This window comes from Leiobunum rupestre, chromosome 11 (genome assembly GCF_980474605.1).
Source record: "Leiobunum rupestre chromosome 11, qqLeiRupe1.1.hap1, whole genome shotgun sequence".
Lineage (NCBI taxonomy): Eukaryota > Metazoa > Arthropoda > Arachnida > Opiliones > Sclerosomatidae > Leiobunum > Leiobunum rupestre.
The window spans coordinates 42,558,890-42,581,385 of NC_143394.1; the positions used below are offsets into that span (position 1 = coordinate 42,558,890).

Genomic DNA, 22,496 nt, shown 5'->3' on the forward strand with positions numbered 1-22,496 from the left:
CAGATGGCACACAATTAGGTTAGGTGAAAATGGCATCTAAATGGGGTTTAGCTTAGGAGGTTTATTAGTAGTTTCATAAGTTAATTAACTTATGGTAGTTTTTAATTGATTTTCATTCGAGAGTGTGCATGTTTTAACCATTTTTATGTCGCGTAAGTGTTTAAAGTTATTTGTTTAGTAATAATTAAAATTGGTCTTTTGGTATGGCAAAATATATTTCCTTATTTCATCTTTACCCACAAATTCAAATAGTAGCGTACTCCGGGCAGTCGGTTATAGTAGATTCGCAGTAGTAGTAAAATAATAGTAACAATAATTGGCAACCCAGATCTAATAGAACGGTCAGGGGATAAAAATTGTTATAAAGCGTATACTATAAACATAAAAAGTGCAAGTTTTTCGTTTCGGGCCGTGTTTCAATTTTATCGGGGCTGTTCGGGTTGGGTTTAAAATTTTAAATTTCTCGGGCCTGGCCGGGTCGGGTTTCACCTTTGGCGGGTCGTTTTGGGTTTTCAAAATGAACAATTTTCGCGGGCTGGGTCGGGTCGGGTTTTCAAAATGAACAATTTTCGCGGGCTGGGTCGGGTCGGGTTTTCGAAATGAATAATTTTGGCGGGCCGGGTCGGGTTTTCAAAATGAACAATTTTCGCGGGCCGGGTCGGGTTTTCGAAATGAACAATTTTCGCGGGCCGGGTCGGGTTTTCAAAATGAATAATTTTCGCGGGTCGGGTCGGGTTTTCGAAATGAACAATTTTCGCGGGTCGGGTCGGGTTTTCGAAATGAACAATTTTGGCGGGCCGGGTCGGGTTTTCAAAATGAATATTTTTGGCGGGCTGGGTCGGGTTTTCAAAATGAACAATTTTCGCGGGCCGGGTCGGGTCGGGTTTTCGAAATGAACAATTTTCGCGGGCCGGGTCGGGTTTTCGAAATGAACAATTTTCGCGGGCCGGGTCGGGTTTTCGAAATGAACAATTTTCGCGGGCCGGGTCGGGTTTTCAAAATGAACAATTTTGGCGGGCTGGGTCGGGTTTTCGAAATGAACAATTTTGGCGGGCTGGGTCGGGTTTTCGAAATGAACAATTTTGGCGGGCTGGGTCGGGTTTTCGAAATGAACAATTTTCGCGGGCCGGGTCGGGTTTTCGAAATGAACAATTTGGTGGGCTTGGTCGAGTTTCAATTGTATTTTTTAATCGGATAGGGTCGGGTTCGGGCTTTAAAACTAGCCGGCCCGACTCATTTCCAAGATTTCCCATTAAAAAAAACTCGTAGAAAATATTTGAAACCAAGGTTTGTATTCACAACATGCTTCCCCATACCTAACGTTGCTAGAAGCACTAAAGCACACTATCCCTTCTCCTTCAACCAGTCGCTATTAGCATACGTCTATAACATTGTTCCATAAGTTTGTCACTTTCGGGAATATTTTACTGAGAGGTAGTAACGGAGTGACGTCATCACCAGAAGAAAATCTCCCCCTAGCGAGGCGCTGACAAAGGCTACGTGTGACGCTGGAGCAAGCGGACGTAAAACGGCGACGAAGCCCGCAATGGAGTGTCTTGTGAATAGCTCTCAGTAAAACTTTTACATGTGAAGAATCAAGAAGCGTCACACTTATGTAATAATATTATACACTTATGGTATTAGTTATCAATTGTAAATATTTTGCAAAACATTAGATAATTACTTGGTGAAAATCAAGAACTGTAAAAAATATTCCATCCAACCTGCGTTTGCCAGATGTACGATCCGGATCGTATTTGTACGATAATTGAACCCTCGGTACGATATACGATCTGGATCGTGTGGAAAAAATACGATCTCACGATAGATAGTACGAACCGTAAAAAAACGGTATTTCTTTAGAGCGGAAACTTTTATATATCTCTGAATATTGTGGTGACCACTGATCTTTAGCAAAGGTTATCTCCCAGATTCCCACGTCCAAACACGCTCTTGCGGGTTTGGTGGGGGCGTGATAATAGTTGAAACAAATCGGAAATATTTCTATCATATTTTCTCACGTTTTTTTTTCGTACATAAATGTAGGCTTTTGGGCTTAATTGACTGGTTTCAGCCGTAAGATCCAAATCAAAAAACTCTATACGATAATCCAGCGCTTGTAATCTGGCAACCCTGCTTTCTACGCGCAATTCTGACTGGGGATTGGTGTACCGTGCAGGCCGCCGCCGTATTGTAAAAAGTTAGAAGGGTGCAGTGATACTCTGCCGTGCAAAGCACAAAAGCATTAACGACCAAATTTTCGATTTACAGATTTTGGTTTTATTTCACCTTATTTTATACGTTAAATTCAATTTTGAACTAATTTTCGAATTTAAAATTTTTTTGTTCTTAGAGAAATGACTTGTTGCAAAACGCATTATTTTAGGTTTTTGCATTATTTTCTAACCCAAAACGCATTAATGTGTTTATTTTCTTTAAAAGTCAAATCAAGACGCATTTTTTTTTCGCGTTTTAAGACATAAATAGTCCAACATATACGTGGTAAAAAGCATTTTTTTTATGATATTTCTGAAATATAGTTTAACCTGTAAATTGTTTAGTACCAAAATATAATTTGAGTTGAAAAATCCAAGTCTACTATATAAACTTGAAAGGAGTAAGTTGGGATATCTTAAGGCAAAGAAAGTTTGAATTTCACGGGTTTTCTCCATATTTTGGTTTTGGTCGTTAATGCTTTTGTGCTTTGCACGGCAGTACATGATCATACATCCATCAATACGAAATACCAAATACTTGTTGCCCATAATGTTCACGATCGGTGGCTTAAAACCAGGCAGCCCCATTTTTGCGATTTATCGATTTTTGCCTACATATATTTCTATTAACAATACGCGCTTAAATAAACCCGTCTCCGACTGTCTTTCTCCCCTGTTGAAAAATGCTGCCAAATCTATGCATAGAAAATTCTAAGGTTTGGCAGTATAAAGAGAAACCATAGACTAACCCGTTATATGTCCAGTCGCAGCTGCACTAACTCTATAATCGGCTATGAATGATCTTTTATTTTTAATCAGCTAGGCTACTATCCAAGGCACCACCTTTGGCCCATGTCATCAAGCGACTTTTAAAGCCATTAATTCAGGTGGACGGGTTACAATGCGTAGGAGGATGGTGGGAAGCCCTTCATGCCACGCGAGCCAACAGCCCCCTACACTCAGGGCCGTGCTTAGGGGGTGGCGAGCAGGGCGGTCGCCCAGGGCCGCTAAAATTTGACCATAGGGATGTATATACCGGAGGGCCGCTACAGCCTACACCCAGTTTCGCCCGGGGCCGCGATACCTCTAAGCACGGCCATGCCTACACTAACTATTACCGTTAACCTCTACAAGTTTTATGGAAAGGGGAAACCGAAGAACTAGGGGAAAACCCCTTTAAACAATGGGGAGAGAACTTGCAAACTCTACGCAGGAGTGGTTCAGAGTTTTCACATTTAATAATTTATCAACTCAATTCACTGTTGCCGTATTTGAATTACACGACTATTATTTATCTGCAATAGACCTTTCCATTAATTGGTTATGACTGACCAGCTTGTTCTTGTGATAGTGCAGTCAAGCCTATATAAGAATTTGTTAGCTCTCTTTAGTGGAGGAGCTGGGAAAGCATTGTAGAAAACAGTACACAAGGCCACATAAGAAATTACATGACGTCGCTAGCCCAATATTAATTATGACAATTTGGAAGCTGGTCATTGGCCGGTTTGTCATTTTTTAAAACCTTTTATTGATAGAGCCAAGACTTGCTCTAATAGGTGGTAAATTACATTATGGTATAAAATACCAAAAGGGGTAAATAATAAATTAAATTAAAATTATCATTTATAAGTGAATCACGGTGCCATATGAAACATAATCACTCTTAAGTATGCCATAATGGTAATTTCTTTAATGAAACCTTGTTGACTGGATATGACATATATTATGTCACTTAAAACACCGTGTCAAAAGATGTGTCATCAACTACACAGATGGGAAATGGAAGTTTCGTGAAGCTGATTTTAAACTCAGCACAACTCCTGACACTTTTCTGGCTTTGACAATCAGTGGTTTTTACATTTACTGTCCACTAACTGTATGTTCCATATGAAACCAGGTCTGCTTTTCTACGGAAATGTTATACAGAGAGATACTTACATAGGCAGTGATATGACAATTTTGGAATGTTTAACGACTTTAAATTGTGAGTTTTAAGATTTTTGAACAAAATATTATTCATTATTTATCAACATTTTGCCATAATTTACTACTAGTATTAACAAAATTAAAGATGGTAAAAATTATCAACTTCTTTCAAGATTTCTGCCCAACTTGGTCTGATTAGTATTATACGATCATGTGTCACAAACACATTTAACAAAGAGTAAAAAATCCTGAGATTTTATAGTAGCAAGCCCAGAGAAAATTTGCAATAACTAGTTTTGATACTTTCATATGTTACCTTGGGCACCGGGTTTAATTACATATATTGCATCAAAATCTCTGGCACCGGTATAGAGTTAAATATTAACTTTCGATCTTCCTTTCTAGTATTCCCTTAATATTCTTATTACGCAACATTTTCTAGTAACCCTTCCCTTTCAAAAGTTGTAAACTAGTAATTAAAATAGATTATGTTTCTTTAAACTAACAGTTTTAGAATTTGAAAAACATCTGGACGACTTGAACTCAATTTTGTTCATAAGGGACAAGTAGTTTAGGTTGACACAAATATTTTCAAAATCAAGGTGGTTTGGTTTTCCTCAAGATATCTTTGGAAGACTTACGGATAAATTTTAATTCGAAAAAGATTAATTTAACTTAATAATTAGAGATATTCGACATCTAAATGAAATAACATAAAAGACCTTATGATATTATTATATTATCATTAATAGCAAAGAACGAGGCAGTGGATTTCAATTTAATTACCTCCTTAATTAGATCGACTACAATTAGGCCTAGTCTTATCGTAATACGAAATAATATTAATTACTTACTCACATTATTACATGAATTTCTCTTCAAAAGACTATTAACTCAACTAATTTTATTCTTGTCGAAAAATATTGAATCACGTATACTTGAGACTAATATTTGAATTGTAGCTTAAATCAACACAAACGAAATCTAGCGTCAATAAATATTAAACACATCTAAGGCGAAGTTCAACAGCCTTGACTTATGTCTAGTATCTCTTGTTGCTCTACTTTGATGCGGCTTTGAGTGATAAAAGTTATCCGTGCTTTTGTAGAACACGTTGGAGAAAACATTTCAGCTAAGCGCGCCATCTGACTTCTGATAAATAAAACCAAGATTCCTTTTATTTAACGGAATTTGGGAAAATAATTCCTAATTTCACCAAAAAGCAATACTACCTGTTTATAATGTCTTTGAAAGACTTATTTCATCAAAAGTAGAACATTCTATCAATAAAAATTATTTGTATACACTCTTTTACGAAGTCGGCCATTTCATTACAGGCCTAATTTAAAATAGTACGGGCAAGGGCGCCTGCGCGTGCTCATCAGCTCGAGACGTCGCTTGCACTTGACCGCGTGAAGCGGCCTTGCGTGCACTATTTGAAATCAGACCTGTAATAAAATGGCAGCTCTCACAAATAAGGATATAAAAGAGTGTATAGTTATCCAGGAAGAGCATTTTAAAATACCACGATTTCAGACAATTGAAACTAAGTTACGAGTCATTTTGGATAGTGACCTCAAATTAATATTCAGTTAGGTCAAACCGTGGACCTTCGATTTTTAAGCAACTCATGAAATTGACGTAAACGTGAACGTCTACACCTCTCCCCGAAGATAGGTTCCAACGACGAGATGAGACGTAGACGTTCGCGTTTACTTCATTTACATAAGTTGCATAAGACGTCTATTATACCACAATACGTTATAACATGAATCCATAGAGGTTAGAGGTTAGAGGTTATTTTATTGCCGTACTAGTACACTCTTTTGTAACAGAGCGGCTCCCTAGGGAGCGCAGCAAAATGAAAATGAAAAAAGATAAAATAAAATACATAACAATACAATACAGCTAGAGGTATGGATTCCTTGTTATAATTTATTAATAAAGATCTCAGGGATCAGAATAACAGGAATCGAGAGATTGATGCGTATAACAAGAAGTCTTCACTTAAAGCAAAGATAATATAGAAATTCGTTCGAGATTTATATTATCTTTGCTTTAGGTCAACACATTTAAGAAAATTAAAACAAAGAATAATCAAATAATATGAAAGACTAAAAACTGTCGGGTAAATATCGGTTTAGCTACGAATCTAGAGATGGCGGTAGTGTACTATAATTACAAAATTCCTTGTTATGATCTCTATGGTTATGATAGGTGGAGTCTCTCTCTAGTATATTCTAAATAACCAAGTCTTGTATGTCTTTCTACTTCTTAATGGCCCTTTTGGTGTAACTGAAACTGCAAATGAACCTCAGTGACAAAATTATAAAATGTGTGGAGATAAGACCCATCACGATTTATCAACTCAAATTTACAGTCTTTTGTCAACAACTAAACAATGGTACCAAATCAATGAATTTTGTAATGAACAATATGAAATAGTTTACTTGAAGGGGAAAAGTACTGAAACTGAAAGTGAGCACCTCATAATCCCAATGTTACCACATGAAAAAACCAATTGGCGAAAGATTGATTATTACTTAAGGATATTTAATACCCAAAAACTGACTATTGCCATTGTAGATAATGATTCATCTGTAGTGTTTTACGAGTTGAATAAAGGATTAAAACCACCTCCTTCACCACCTGAAGATAATAGATGTGCAGATGAAGAGCTTTGAAAAGTAAATGTAAAATCATTGAAATAAAAACATTTTATTTGTAAATATATTTAATAATTATACGTACAGAACTTAATAAAATATACAATATACTGTAGCCTTCCATAATGGAGACAATGGTATATTGTATATTTTATTATACCTTTGAAATGTTATATGATATAATCAATTAAACCAGTTTTATTGGACTTTGGAGACTAAAAAGTATGACGAAACTTAAATTAATTCCAAATGAAAAAAACTATAAAGAAAATTTTAGAACAGAGCTATATAGAAAAGCTTATTTTCTACAATATATTATTATAAGCTTAAATTTTTTCTGGAGCAAATTGTCACATTGGTACCGTTCAGAATTTATTGGTTCTGCTGGGGATTAGCTTATTGTAATTTTGTAACACAAAGGGCTGAATGCAACCAAGTAAATTATCAAATGGCTTTAATAAAAACGCAATGTAAATGATAATTATTAACTTGCACTTGAAAATAAATTACCAATTGAAACATTGAATACAAATGCAACCTTCAATTAAGGACCTGGTATTAATTTTTTGAACTAATTGAAAGCTATTTCTATAAAATATTACATCAAGAATATTTAATTGAAAATAAGAAGGAACGACTCAAAACTTTGTACTTTTTGAGTTCATTCCAAGGGTTATTAGTCTCAGTAGAAACATTTGATATCATTTTTCATCGAAATTGATAGCATGACGAGAAAGCCAATAAAAGTATTAGACCAAACGGTGAACTAAATGCATTTGAATAATAAAAATTCTTAATTTTTAAGTCACAAATAGACTAACATAAGCACGTAATTTACCTGGCTAAACGGATTATATATTAAATTAGTCATTCCTGGCCAAAATAAACCGGAATGTCACAAAAATAATTGGGAAAATGAGGTATTAAAATGACTCTAATTGAGATTCTTTATATATGATTTGATTGCTACTTGAAATTCCAAAATAATTTTAATTTAACTTCCAGTGAAATGTTACCCAGGAGTCCCAGCCACATAATGGGAACAAGTCACTCAGTTTGGATATTTTTTTATTTCCCACTAACTGTAAGAAGACCCATCAAATTTTTATCATATTCCACTGTACTTTTTCCTAGGGTAGGTCCCAGAAAAGGTTAAGCATATATTTCTTCCCTTCATCATCCATCTCCCAGATTTGTTGAACAAAATTTCAAAGTAATGTCAAAATAAGGGGGGCGGCAAACATTTTTTACACGCTTGCGAAACCCTCAGTAGATGGCGCGATTTCCAACCTTTATATCGAGACGATCAAGGCGGGAATTTTAAATATTCTCACACATGTAGGAAGAAACTACTATCCTGGAGAGGAAAAGTAGGCTAGCGAACAGTGGCTCAATTGACCTTTGTGCCTAGTAGAGTGTCTCCACCCATGGATGAACGGAATAACTATAACCAGAGACAGACTTGTAAATAGCGGCAGTCCACGCGTCAAAAACCCCTGAAAAAATCACGGGACTCCTAAAAAAATGTCTTTAGAAGGGGGTAAAGAGTCCACGGGACTCCCTGAAATTATATCGTTAGCTGTGTAAAACGAGGAAAAATTTCGATAATTAAATAAAAAGTAGAATTATTTTTCTCTTTAAGATATCTGTATAGTGCATACTGACCGCCACTATTTAAGCTCTCCGAATATTAGTCGGACTCTCCACGGAGCTAGAGCTCCCCTGGGGCCCTGACCCCTATCTGTGAGGCCTATACACTCTTTTTGGGAATTTTTCTGGGCGCGTTCATGTTGAGTTTACCCCCCTTAACCCCCATTCTCCATATCCTGGGACCAAAGACCCGAGCCTAGACCCGCCACCGGTGGTTCCAGGTAATGGCCGACTAGTGGGCGGCCAAAAAGAGGGGTTGCAAAGACTGCGAAAAAAAGTGTATAGAAATTGACAATGACCAATGAAAAATTTGGAAAACTTAGGCCTACCACGGAAAAACCTCTTTTAACTTAAACAGTTGTGGCCCGTGCCATTGAATACCAAAATTTAGTTTTATTAAAATTAATAAAGGTAGAAAAAAAATTAAGTCCGATGGATTTGAAATGAAGACTTTAATAGTTAAATTAGTTGTGAAAATATTTACGAGCATTTTAATTTACCCGATCACGTGCGAATATATATAAATATATGTAAACTTTGATGTTGAGAATATATAATGAAATAATGCTGCCGTTCGATTTCTGACTGTCTCGTTTATAATTACAATAAAAATTTTATAGGCTTAGCCTGGTTAGGTGACATTTATTTTCGAATATAAAATGGAGAAATGAAGAGAGATTAACGAACATATAAATTTAAACGAGGGGGGCGAAAAAAGGGGGAAGAGTCCTGGACTCGTCGAAAAAATGGATCGGCGGAGGGGTCCGGGTCCAGTGGACTCTCTTAAAAATATACACTATTTACAAGTCTGACCAGAGATCCTGGCAGTTATAGAGATGCGAAACTCCCTATACCCTAAGCAAACCAGTTTTTTTTTTTGCCGATCGCAGCGACGCCTGTACGTGGGGAGTAATCGCAGAGATCCTAGGATTGTTACCGTTGTTTACAATTTTTGCGTCTCTCGGCTTGAAACGGGCGCTTCCTTCCGGCCGAAGGGCGGCGCTGATGCTTGCATTTTTTTGTCAGGTTTTCGGCGGAGTTTCGCATTTCTATAACTGCCAGGATCTCTGCTATAACTTTATAAAAATTCCGTAATGGCTGTCCTAAAATAGGAGGCGCTAAAAGCCTACGAACCAGGCGTAACGCCTGGCGCCTCTAGCGGATTTTCGTGCCGTACTTCGAACAATCGGCCTGTGCTAGAGGTATCGTATTTACCTCTCCAGAAGTACTTTCTTTCTACATGTTCTCGCATAAGCCAATGCCCTTAAGCAATAGCAGCCGATCTTTCGCTGACAGCCTGACTTGAAAGATCTAGGGCCAACAGAGGCATAAAACTAAAATTGATTTTGCCAGTTTCAAAAATTCAACACCAGCCCATTTCTAGGCCTTCTCTTAATCCAGGGGGCAATGGTAATATAATATTTGGTTCATTAGAGATAACAGAGTTTGATATATGAGCACAGAAAAATTCATAAAACTATTTGAACAGTTAATGAGCTATTTAACCCTTAAGATAAAATGATGGAAACCAGATTTTTAGTTAACTTTTCAAGACTTCTAAAAAATATTAATGGCACCAAGAAGTAATAACAATTAATTTAGTTGGTAGTGATTAAAGTGTAGTGTACAAACCTCAGTCCTACTCACTACCTGAGAACAATAAAGTCAGGCCAGTATAAAAACACTTTGAAATAAACAAGTTTATAGTTTCATCATAGACCAAGTAAGTAATATTCCCTTTAACACTCGTATTTCGCTCTTGCGCGCTTTCCAAAATAAGAAGCACTATTCCAGCATCCATCGGGGTAAATACTTTGAATAAGCATTCACCTCGTACAGCTTGCTTATTTCCAAAACATTTTACCATGTTTAAAGGAAATATAACCCCAGGTATTTGATGTGGTACACCAACGTTTGCAGCTCTGGCCGCTATTGCCTTTGGCTTTAAAAATATTTGGCGCCACTGTAAAGGGTAATTTTGAAGTGCTCTTCGATAAAGATTGCTTTGCAGGTTATATTCCCTTTAAGGAAACTGTGGAAGACACGGAATGGTACTGATACCGTTTGATTTGCGTAAAGCCTGACCATTGAGCCTAGGCGGAAGAAAAAAATAACAATACCACAACGAACGTTTTGCCTAAACTGTACTTAATGAGACCTAACACTAGTTGTGTAGGCGTTATCTAACTTTATCTCCTCTGAACGCATTAGGGCAGGGGCTCCTGCCAGGGGGATAAACTTCAATTTCGTTATTTGACGTTTTTGAAAATCAGCGAGGCCCTTTAGATTTTGTTTTTTACTATTAATGGAAGGGTGCTTTTTACAGTACAAAATAAAGCGCTGTATCGACAACTCATTTTTTATAAATTAAAGATATTTTAATGGATGAAGGTCCATGGGTGCAGCAGTCGTCACTTCCCATATCCAAAGGAGGCCTTGGCATTCGTCACGCGTCCCAGCTTGCCCTGCCTGCCTTTCTTTCATCGCAGTCCAGCGCGGCGGATTTAGTCCGTCAAATTCTCCCCCCTTCCATAGTCGCATCTGGGGACCAGGTTTTTCGCTACGCTCTCAGCAATGGGAGCTTCTCTCGGAATCCACTTTCCCCCCTCAAGATCACTGGCGGCACCAGAGCGCTTGGGAAACACTTTTTTTCGACTTAAACACCAAGCTATTGTCTGAAGGAGCTTCGTCAGATCGTGATAAAGCGCGTCTTCCCGCAGTTTCTTCGGCTGAGTCCGGTGCGTGGCTAAATGTTCTTCCGTCTCCTTCTCTTGGAACCAACCTCTCTGCTGATTCCTTTCGCGTAACCGTCGGCCTTCGGTCGGGAGCTACAATTTGTGTGCCGCACTCCCGCGTTTGTGGTAGCCTGGTTGACTCCTTCGGTTCTCATGGCCTCAGCTGCAAAAAGAGTTCGGGCCGTCGCTCCCGCCACAGTGCCGTCAACGATATTTTGAAACGGGCACTCGCGTCTGCGGGTGTTCCATCTATTTTGGAGCCGTCTGGCCTGTCTCGGGACGACGGAAAACGGCCAGATGGTTTGTCTTTAATCCCGTGGATCGGAGGGAAATCCTTGGTATGGGATTTCACATGTACCGATCCTCTCGCTCCTTCGTATTTGAGTACTTCTTCTCTGGGCCGCTTCCCAGGATGAAACGAAGAAGAACTCCAAATACTCGGCGCCTGCGCACCGCTATATGTTTAAACCGGTGGCCATTGAAACCCTTGGCTCCTTCGGCCGCGAGGGTTTGGCGCTGATCCACGCCATAGGCCGTAGGGTTCGTTCCGTCACTCCGTTTTATACTTGATCCAGCGCATCGCGGTCGCCGTTCAACGCGGTAATGCCGCTTCGGTGTGGCATACCTTCCCGCCGGGTGCTTCCCTGGAAGACTATTTGGTCCACCCATAGATATAAGAAATGTATATAAAGGTCTAGATAAATTTCGGGGCGTCTAAGCCTAACATAAAATACGGAATTGACACCTAGCAGACACCGAGGAAGGCACGTGACCAAGAGCGCGAGCTCTCTTAGCATTTTAGTACTAAGTGCTTGACCTTTCCGCAGGCCGTAGTCTTTAGACACCATCTGTTGGTGACTCTTAGTATAATTTTAAAGCAGGAGACAATTGCTCTCGCGACGATAGCACGAGCTTTCTTACCTCATAAGGATAGCCTGCAGAAATTACGCGTTTCTGCTAGCTGTCACCTCCGTATTCACTCCCTTTGATATATTTTATCTAGACCTTTATATACGTTTCCTATATCTATGGGTCCACCTCTTGTTTTTTTGTGTTTATTTTTTCTTTCCTTTTTTTTGTAAATTTCAATTAAATAAAGTTTTCATAAATGTCAAAAAAAATTTAAGATAATATCAAGGATGATAGGAAGGGAGGCGAAGTAGGAGGGATGAACGCGCCAGCATCCTTGTAAGAAGTTTAGCGCGAGCTCGGCGGGAAAATTTCGGAAAAATGGCGGCAACACGTAGCGTATAGCGGCCGCAATCTCGCCGCCATTTTTCCGAAATTTTCCCGCCGAGGGTGCGCTAAGCTTCTTACAAGGATGCTGGCGCGTTCATCCCTCCTACTTCACCTCCCTTCCTATCCTCCTTGATAATATGGCGCATTTTACTAATTCTGAGTACCCGGATTAGCACCTAATGTACGGGCGAGCTCAGGGAAATAGTGTAGAAACCCAAATATTGTACCTGTTATAATATTGGCCTGAAGATGCCAGCACCATCCTCCTTTATTTTTACACCGTGCCACGGCTAACGTAGATGTAAAAAAGGTAACACTGCGGTAGTCGTGAGCGACTGAGCGTGCCGCGCTAGCTAAGGTTAACATTAAACTCTTTGTGGTTGAGTATTTTCGTATTATTTAAGGTAACTTATAAATAACGAAACAGGGCGGCGATTCTGTAAAAAATCGAATGGGAATTCGATCTCGATACCCTATACCATGTCGAAATCGACTTCGACAATTTGCATTGATTTATGCTTATTCGAAATCTTTACCGAATACCATTCGTCGAGATCTCGAAGTTCGAAATGTAGTTTTCGATCGAAAATTGGATTTCGAATATTTACAGAATAGGCCCCCCAGTACCGAGTTCAGTTCCCTCAAAAGACCGTTAACAAATCGACGCACATTTGCCGCTGCTGACATACACTTGAGATAACACAGACCAGGTTAACCAGGAGAAACTCGTGATTGACCAGATGACCTTGAGGAACAGATACTTATCACCAATTTCAATTGATTCCACTAGCTTTTGATTAAAACATGTTATTTGATATGATTCGTCTTACCTTTTAGTTAAGTAAATTACTTAAAGGGCAACGCAAGTGAGCTGGCATTTGTGTAAATATGTATGCAAAGTGCGAAATTTATGGTAAACTCTGCGTGGTTTCGCCAGTACCGAGTGGGGGTGTAGGGGGTTAAAAAGCACGTTGTTTTTTTCTTTTTTTTTTGCCACAGAGCTTGCGTTGCCCTTTAAACCATAATTACTTTAGGCTCTTACCATTGTAAACGATCGTGGAACAAGTACCCAGCGAGTTTGTAGACAATTGGGTGTAAATCCGTTATGGTTAGGCGAATTCTATATGGTCATCAATTTCACCCGTATCCCCTACAAAAGGTTCAAGCTCTGAACAACGTGGACTATCCTTGTTAAAAAACGGCCTCGTAATTTAATTAAATTTTCAAATCAAAATATCGTAAATAAATAAAAAGAATAAAATGTAAATGCAGAACTAAAATTTTATAATTTAAAAATAAAATCCAAACATGTATAAATTCCAATTGCAAAAATAATATCTTAAAAACTTTCCAATGTAAAAATAATCCTCTAGAAAATGTCCATTGTATTGTAACGCGTAGGGCGTAGGCTCGGTTGTGTGGTATTGTTGGTGACTGTTGTAAAGTTCTAGAGAGTCAACTATTTGGTTATCAATAAAAGTACTTTAACGAAACAGTTATTTACATGATTGTGTCAGCCAGGATTTTGTTTCGGGGGGGCACACCATTGAAAAAAAAGTAAAAAAATAAAAATATTTGTACGTACGACCATACGTTTCGGGGGGCATGTGCCCCTGTGCCCCCCCCCTGGCTACGCCACTGAATTGTGTCTTCCCTTTTGGGTCAATTGCTTATATACACATTAAGGACCTAATATAGCTCACGTGTAAATAGCGCCATCTAGCTACTTGGCCGTACATATTGCGCGTAATTTAAATCGAAAGATTTTAGAGAGTTAACCAATATTACAGTGACCATTTGGTTGGTCCTTTTTTCGTTCCGCCTAGGTTAAAAGGTCAGGCATACTTACAATTTCTGTAAGATAATTTACCCGAGCTACTCGAAATGAGAAGGCGCATGTTTTCTGCATGATGGAGCTCCACCCCATGTTAGCTGCGACGTAAAGTCTTAAAGAGCTCATCTTGATGCGACTTTTCCTTAAGGTGGATAGGTCGTGGTGGACCAGTTGTGGGGCTAGCACGATCTCTCGATTTAAATCCAAGCGACCTTTTCACTGAAGTTTGGGACGTAGACGACCTGCGACAAAGCATAATTGATGGCTGTGAAACTAACTATCCGCAGCACAGTTGGAATCTTTGAAAGAGTTCGAGAATCGTTGGTACAACGAGCTCGTATCCGTAATAGACGCGGAGGTGGCCATTTCGAACAATTTTTGTAATAAACAGAAATTTTCATTTGTAACCTCAATTCTAAGTAATAAACATTTATGTCGATTCTTTAAATACTTTATCCAAGTGTTATTAAATCCATTGTATAGCGTATGACACTTAATACTCAAGTCTATTAATGACATTAGTTATGGTCATTATCGTTTCACCATTATGAAACAAATGATTATTAAATGGAAGCAATTTTAAGCAATTCAACACTAACAAGTACCATTCCGTGTCTTCGACAGAGCCGGCTGCACACATGAGACGCGAAGCGATGCGAATCCGGCTTTAAAGTACCATTCCTTTTCCTTAACACTCGTATTTCGATCTTGTGCACTTTCCAAAATAAGCAGCACTATCCCAGCAGCTATAATGGGGAAAATACTTTGAATTGGCATTTGCCTCGTACAAGTTGCTTATTTCCAAAATTTCTTACCATGTTTAACAGTAAGTGGTTTCTTTTCGCTTGTTCTGAGATTTCGGAGTAGGGTAAGAAGAGTAAGGCTATGACGTCATTTTACTACGATTCTGTGGTGGCGAATAGTTTGAGTCGGAGTAAAAACGTTTATACAAAATGGCTGCCTGTGGCCTTTTCAGCAGATAAATTCTGGCTAGGAGACGACAAAATTCGATTTATTCCTTTACACCTCCTTTTCAGAAGGAGTAAAAAGAGTATCCCTAATACTACGGAACAAGCGAATAGTTTGTGGGGCGGAGTAATTATCATCCCCGGAACAGGTGAATAAAATGTTTTAGGGTAAAAAGAGTACACTTTTAGTCCGAGAACAGGCGAAAAGAAACCACATAGTGTTGTTTAAACTCGATTCTTTGAAATAATGGAACTTGGCATTAATAAAATCATTGTAGGATTTAGCACACATCTGCTAGTTCAATAATGAATTTTGGCATTTGCTATTTTGTTTATCACTTCACCGTTAACAAACAAAAGATTAATAAAATGAAACAATTGGGGCTCAAGGCAGATACCGATCTTCACATTACTGACAGTTTCGTTGTTTTTTGGGCCCTCATTTTGTGGGCTTAAAACTCTGAAACAAAGTATTTTAGTACCCAATCATTTGCATGAGATATTTTTGACACATTAGTACCCAAAAAAACACCCCCTAAACTTTAAGTCAAACTTAGCCGTAGCACCCTGTATATTTTTATCAAAATATCCACAGGCCACGACAAACCAAGCCTGTACGAGGCGTGTTCCATAAATACCTTGTATATAAAAGCGTAAGTAACATAATGTTACTTATGTTATTATGTTACTTATGCTTTTATATACAAGATATTTATAGTATCTTACTATATTGTAAAATGTATCTCTGTTACGTTTGGGAATTCTGTCCTATTATTTCATTAGTATTATTACATATTTGATGACCTTTGGTAAGTATATTCACAACTGTCTTTTAACTGTTCTTTTTAATTCTACTTTACTTTTCCATTGCTAAACTTTAAAATTCTCATTACTGGTTTCTGTTAAACGAATAATATTGAACTCCATCACACCTCCCTTTCACCTCCCTTTAGTTTGCACATAAGTTATTTTGAAGATCAATGAAGAAATAAATTATTACCGTCTAAAATGGTTTTCTTTTTAGCATCGTCCATATATACATTATGTCTCGTCGCGTATCCTACGTAACCTTTTATCTTTTTCATCTTTCAGAATCCTGGCAGATTGACCTTGGAAGAGCGAACACCTGGAGGAGGGAAGGTATCCCTCTTCTAAGGATTAACGCTTATGTGCTTGTACCTGGTTTTTTTAGTGGATTTTGGGGGAGTGATAGTTAGTTTTCAACGCACCAGTTTTTCAAGATAGTAATCATTAATTGGCGAAATGTCGGATGGTCCAAGGTGAACATAGTTAGCCTTAAAGTCTGTCTACTTGTGGAATTTCTAAATTAGGTTTGTCAGCAGGAGCACAACAACTGGGCCCCCTAAAGTCCAATGGATAACCCCTCCAAAGGTGTCCATGCAAATGTCTCATGTGTTTTTTTGTCATTAATGTAGCAACTTGATGGACACCCCTTAGCTTTTGGAGGTTGTTGCGCCTCTGTTTGTCAGTCATGAACTTCCCTATGAGTTCTTACATCTATTTAAATCTGTTATTTTATGAAATATGTTATTTTCATTTCAGGGTAATGGAGAGGTTCAGAGAATTGTGTTGTCAGTTCTGCAAGAAATACATAACAGTAGAACCAGTGATATTCTTGTACATGGTAGCTATTTTCATGGAAGTCAGCATTACGCAAGATTTAATGTCCAGCAAAAATTGTTTAAAATATACAAATATTACGAGTGTTTCAAACTGTTCCGACTTGAACAAAGATGAACGACTCATCGTTAAAGATGAAACCTCAAAATGGATTAGTTATTATAGGTATTATGAAAGAAACAGATCTAAATGTAGACATGTAAATAATCCGAATTTTTGGACATTACAGTGCATGTATGTTTGCTTTTACCTTGATGGCAGCTTCTTACGTTGGCTCGTGGTCTGATAAATTCAGTTATAAATATACTATGCTCATCCCACCTATTGGTTCGATTTTCGCTACAGTAATTGCTATATTGAATGGCTATTATATTCATTGGCCAATTGGTTTAATATTAATCAGCGGCTTTCTATCTGGTGGGTTCTGAAATTTAAAACTAAGAAATTTTAAAATTAGTATAATTATTTTCTTTTACTTTCAGGAATTTCAGGAGGAATAGTAGCTCTCATTGCGAGTTCATTTGGTTTTGTTGTACATATAACCAGCACTGAAGAAAGAACGAAGCGTATTGTCATTTTAGAGGCTATGATATTTCTCGGTGCCACGATAGGCATGCTCTTTGGCGGAGGCATAAACAAATATGTAAAAAGTTAGTTACTTAATGAAAATTATACATAATTTTATTATTTGTTAATATTTGTATTTTATCTTTCAGAAAATCATCCAAATCTGAGCAGTTATGGGGTTGTCTATGGCTTCGAACTGATTCTACTTTTTTTGGTAGTACTCTATATCTATTTCCGAATTGAAGACACGAGAAATAGAGAGACAACAAATCAACCTGAAGAAAATTCGCTTTTTTATCAGTTGTTTAATATAAATCACATTCGTGACAGTGTCAGAGTGGTTTTTAAGCAACGAAATGATGATCTGCGAATGGTCATTTTACTTTTATTATTGGTTTCATTTTTAACCTATTTTGCGATATCTAGTAAGTTTCATTGTTTTTTCAAATATCTTTTTTTAAATTGTTAATTTTAATATCTTTATACAGTCCAGTCTACAGTTCTCTATGTATTCCTGTCAAGCGAACCACTTGGCTATGACCAAACCCAATATAGCTATTATCAAGGAGCTTCGTTTGCTCTCTCCGGATTGGCTTTGATTATAGGCCTTCCCATTGCCATTAAACTTCTGCAGATACAAGATACCAGTAAATATCCGAAAAGGCGTAAATTTATTCTAATTATAATTCCATAAACACCTTTATTTTTCTCAGCCATAGCTATAGCTGGTGAGTTTTCTAAAATGTTTGGACTTATTTTGCTTGGATTGAGCAAAACTGACATTGAAGTTTATTTGTGTATGTTGGCAATCTTATTTCACTCTTTGCAAACTTGATTTTTAATTTTAAACAATTTCTAGCGGCTGGTTTATTCATTTTCTCAGAATTTCCAGTACCAGTTATTCGATCAATCTTTTCAAAGATTATTGCGCCTGATGAAACAGGTTAATAATATTTACCCTAATTTATGACTCGTTTCACTTAATACCTTTTTCTTTTTAGGAAAAATATTTGCACTTATGCAATTATTACAGAATCTCTGTATGCTGATATCTTCCCAATTATTCAATTGGTTATTTGTATTAACTAGTAAAACTTTTCCGGGTGCTGGATTTGAGATTGTTGCTGGTTTGCAATGCATCGCAATAGTGCTATTATTGTAAGTTTACTTTATTTGTATAGAGAGAATGGTCTTAAAATTAAGTAATTTTTATATTTTTTAGTTACATCCGTTTTAAGTTTCAAATTGATACTGTTAGGGACAACCTTGTACCATATGACAGATTAGCAACACCTGGTGGTAAGTAGTTAAAACTTTTTAAAGGGCCACCCAAGCGTTTTAATTTTATTAGTTTACTCTGAGCTCTGAAAATAGACCTACCAAAATCCCCCTGAAAAAAATCCCAGCATGTAAGGGGAGCACAGGGTTACCACACATCAGGGAAAATTTGGGGAATTTAAAAATGGGCCTAAAAAGTCAGGGAATTTAAAAAATTTGTAAAAAGTCAGGGAATTGATTTGAAAAACTTCAATGGTTTGGAAGAGGTAATCTTATTGGCTAAGATAAATGCAGATAAATATTGTTAAGCCCCTGTGAATCAAATTTATTATATGAATAATTACACATTCTACGAAAAATCCTTCCTATTGACGGTTTTATTTTAATGCGAATAATTTAATTTAGTGTCTATTTTAACTTGACAATTTTTTAAGGTAATTTTACTCTTAATCTATGACAAATTCTATGATTATCATTTATTTCCTTGAAAGTTTGGTTAATTTTTTCAACATTGCAATAACCTCTTTACTGAACTATAAGTCCATCAAAATTTATTAAACTCTGATAAAAGTTAAATATAAATTTTTGCCTCTAAAAGTCAGAAAATCTCTTAAAATGGTCAGGGAAAACAGGGAATAGTCATTGAGTCTGAAAATTTTGTGGCAACCTTGGAGGAGTTACCTAGATTTTTCAAATGCATTAAAAGTTTTAGGTTAATAATTTCCTTTTTTTTTACACAGAAAACACGAATGCAATTGATTCGTAAAACTACGACCAATTTTTATATTTTTATAATTACTTAATATTAGGTATGAGCTTAACGAAGTGTATTTAAACACTACTAAATTTTTTAAATTAGTGAAATGTTTTAATATAATGTATATTCCAAAGCTTTATTAGGAAAATAATTGGTAACAGTATTATTTGTTTACAATATTATGCCCATATATCTTGTAAATATCGTTTTTGATCTTTGAGATGTTGGATAAAATCCTCTCCTTCAGACTCCAAGCTTTGTTTCTTTGCCATTAAGCCATCTACGAACGCTTTGTGAACATCTTTAGCCATATTACTGACATCCCCACAAACGTAAACAATCGCTTCTTGTTCCTCAATAAGCTTTAATAACTGAGGAAAGTAGATTCTTACATTATCCTGGACATATTTAATATCACTTTCTTCACGGGAAAAGGCTACGTGGAGGTGGTCAAGTACCTTAGAATCACGAAATTTAATCAATTCTTTCTCATAAAGGAAATTGATATTTTTGTATCTATGTCCGCAAAAAAGCCACGTTTCTCCGACCAAACTTTGTTCCTCTTGATTCATTTCTATTTGTCTGGCTCGGTGTCGTAGGAACCCAAGAAAAGGGGCTACGCCTGTACCTGGCCCAATCATAATTATAGGCGTACTTAAACTGTTTGGCAGCTTGAAGTTGGCATTAACCCTCTTATAAATCAGAAATAGTTCTTCGATCTCTAAAGCTTTCAGAGATTCAGTTATAGCAGCTACTGAGGAATTTTTAGCAACGTCTTTAAAGTAGAATTGACTGAGATAACTAGTACAGACGCCTTTTCTTTCTTGGACATTGTCAGAGCCTTTTAACTTGATTAGATTGAAGACCACAGATATTTCTTGAGGAAGACAAAGTGGCGAACTAGTTACAGAGTAAAATCTAGGCTGTAAAGCTGGTAAGTGGTCTAACAGAATTTCTATGGGAGGTTTGCAGCTTTTAAATATGTTAAACACATCTAACATGGTAATTTTCTGTTCACGGATAAATTTGGAATAATATGCTGATCCTTGCCTACTGCATAGAATTAATAGTTTACTTTTTTCATCTTCATTTATTGTAAATTCAGCTAGGGCTCTTATGAAGACTTTCTTCGGTTGGGTTCTTATCTCACAACATTTAAGAAGTATGTGATATAATGATGACTTTTCTGGAATGTGTTTCGGTAGTGTTTTCCTTTCATCGGTGGATTTAATTTGGCAAGCTTTTTCCGATTTCTCTTGAGTGATTTCCAAGTGGGCCAGAAGTTCCTTTACCTCCTCATCACTGTTATGACATAAAAATCCAAAAGAATCTCCTGGTTCGTAAGTAATATCATCTTGAACCTTCAGTGTCAACTCGAACGTTTCTTTAACTTTCGCAGAGTTAGTTAGTTTTTGCACGGAAATAAGAGTAGCAGAAAGAACATCAGTAGCTGCTGATGGCAATGGGAAACTTTCATGCGGATGTTTGGTTTTTTCAGCTTTGACATCTGTGAACGATATATCCAAAAATGGTTTTGGATAGTTGGGAAGAGTCAGTTTGACATCTTTGAAAGCTTCATCTATGTTGTGTAATGTTATGTTATCCATCATGGCTATTTCCTTATAATTATTGTCTTCTAGTTGAGGCAAGTTGAATTCTTTACGAAGTTCCGCAATAACGTTGTCCATCCATGGTTCAACAGTTAGCTCCAAGCCAATTGCATCATCAGCAAATGCTATGGGTAAAAAGCTAGTGGCTCCCAGTTCTTTTAGACGTTTGTCCAGAGATTTACCCGCATTGCAAAAACTAGTATAATTTGAATCACCCAATGCTAAAAGTGAATATTTGACTGTGCTTAGATAGTCTTTAGTCAAAGTACGTTTTTTCAAACGGCGTATCAATTTACCAGCAGTATCGGGATATTCTCCATCGCCAGTTGTGGAAATTATTATAACTATTATTTTTTCTTTTTCAAAATGAAAACTTTTGCTTGTTTTGCTCATACATTGAATGTTAGCGAATAAATCTTGTGAATTATCACACCTAGATTTCAGTTCTTCAGCTATGGCAAGTGATTGACCAGTTTGTGATCCATACAGAAGGAGGAAGCGATTTTGTTCTTTACCAACTGGCATTTTTTTTCAAAAACATATTTCTAATTTCAACACCGAGCTAAATTCGATTAATCTTAGAACCCTCAAAGAAAAAACACGTACTGCGACCGATATCACCGTATCACAAAATTTACAATCACAACGTGTTAACTAAGGAAGAAAAATAGCATGAGGTTTCCTTTCAGTGTTGCCAGTTCCTGAAACTCAATTTATCGTACCACAACCAAAAAACTATCGATCTCAGAAATTATCGTATGCCTGAAAACTGGCGGTAGATTTAAATTTATTTATTCAAGAAAAAGAAAAAAAAACAGTTATTTATTCAAGAAAAAACACTTGGAAAGCCTAAGGGGCTTATGTCCAAGCTTCAGAATACAGGGAGTAGGAACATAACCAACAATAATATTAGTACACTACAAAAGAGAGATACAAAATAGAACAATACAAAGAAAAATAAAAAATAATACGAAATACCTTAATACAGATAGGGAGATGCTAGGTTTTCTCAGCTAGGTAGGTCCGTAACATATTTTTAAAAACAGGGTATGATTTTTGTGTGACCATATCATCCGGCAGGCTATTCCAGTCATTAATGATGCTGTGGGAAAAAATGGTTTTGCCGGGTTGTTTCACGGGCCCTAGGTTTGGACAGCTTTAGGGTATGACCTCGAGTAGTGGATTCAGAATTGAGGGTAAAAAAGTCAGAGAAATTTAGATCGAAGCCGTTATTGAAAAACTTATGGAGTAGGCACAAATTATTGAATTTGTGCCTTGTGGAGATGGGCTGAAATACTAAGGTTTTCAACCTGGAAGGGACAGGTTTTTTTCCCAAACAATTAGTGACTAACTTTGAAATTTTATTTTGAGCTTTTTGCAAAGAAGAGAGATCAGTAACTAGGTGTGGA

The 22,496-nt window shown here is 37.1% G+C and overlaps 3 protein-coding genes and 1 long non-coding RNA gene across 10 annotated transcripts; 2 read left to right on the plus strand and 2 right to left on the minus strand.

The window, feature by feature from the left end:
• The first annotated feature begins 6,475 nt into the window (after window positions 1–6,475).
• LOC149922897 (tRNA-splicing endonuclease subunit Sen15-like) lies at window positions 6,476–6,826 on the plus strand. Its single transcript, XM_090162323.1, has one exon. The coding sequence runs from the start codon at window positions 6,476–6,478 to the stop codon at window positions 6,824–6,826; it is 351 nt and encodes a 116-aa protein (XP_090018449.1).
• Window positions 6,827–13,356: 6,530 nt separating this feature from the next.
• LOC149922898 (uncharacterized) lies at window positions 13,357–16,338 on the minus strand. Of its 2 annotated transcripts, XR_016477203.1 has the most exons (3): window positions 16,235–16,338; window positions 14,866–15,012; window positions 13,357–13,582 (listed from the first exon to the last, which is right to left on the minus strand). It is a non-coding gene; the product is annotated as an uncharacterized LOC149922898 (long non-coding RNA). The 2 variants fall into 2 exon arrangements; XR_016477204.1 differs by lacking the exons at window positions 13,357–13,582; window positions 16,235–16,338 and adding an exon at window positions 15,082–15,449 and having other exon boundaries at window positions 14,811–15,012.
• On the plus strand, window positions 16,316–19,709 carry LOC149922899 (lysosomal proton-coupled steroid conjugate and bile acid symporter SLC46A3-like). Of its 6 annotated transcripts, none has more exons than XM_090163019.1 (11): window positions 16,316–16,535; window positions 16,798–17,040; window positions 17,105–17,292; window positions 17,358–17,525; window positions 17,592–17,867; window positions 17,931–18,089; window positions 18,156–18,239; window positions 18,302–18,385; window positions 18,444–18,600; window positions 18,665–18,741; window positions 19,461–19,709. In XM_090163019.1, exons 2-11 carry the CDS (start codon window positions 16,802–16,804, stop codon window positions 19,484–19,486), a joined length of 1,458 nt encoding a protein of 485 aa, XP_090019145.1. In that variant the 5' UTR covers window positions 16,316–16,535; window positions 16,798–16,801; the 3' UTR covers window positions 19,487–19,709. The 6 variants fall into 6 exon arrangements, with proteins under 6 accessions (XP_090019145.1, XP_090019148.1, XP_090019143.1 ...); XM_090163022.1 differs by having other exon boundaries at window positions 16,316–16,523; XM_090163017.1 differs by having other exon boundaries at window positions 16,316–16,514.
• On the minus strand, window positions 19,577–21,718 carry LOC149922900 (methionine synthase reductase-like). The gene has a single exon (XM_090163016.1). It carries the CDS (start codon window positions 21,610–21,612, stop codon window positions 19,657–19,659), a length of 1,956 nt encoding a protein of 651 aa, XP_090019142.1. The 5' UTR covers window positions 21,613–21,718; the 3' UTR covers window positions 19,577–19,656.
• Window positions 21,719–22,496: the final 778 nt, after the last annotated feature.

Excerpts from the sequence above, each read along its gene's own strand:
- LOC149922899 (XM_090163017.1), top strand. Across the intron at positions 17,526-17,591 it reads CATAAACAAATATGTAAAAA|AAAATCATCCAAATCTGAGC; the intron begins GTTAGTTACTTA and ends TTTATCTTTCAG. Across the intron at positions 18,742-19,460 it reads CAGATTAGCAACACCTGGTG|AAAACACGAATGCAATTGAT; the intron begins GTAAGTAGTTAA and ends TTTTTTACACAG.
- LOC149922897 (XM_090162323.1), top strand. The coding sequence starts at position 6,476 with ATGTGTGGAGATAAGACCCATCACGATTTATCAACTCAAATTTACAGT.
- LOC149922900 (XM_090163016.1), bottom strand. The coding sequence starts at position 21,612 with ATGCCAGTTGGTAAAGAACAAAATCGCTTCCTCCTTCTGTATGGATCA.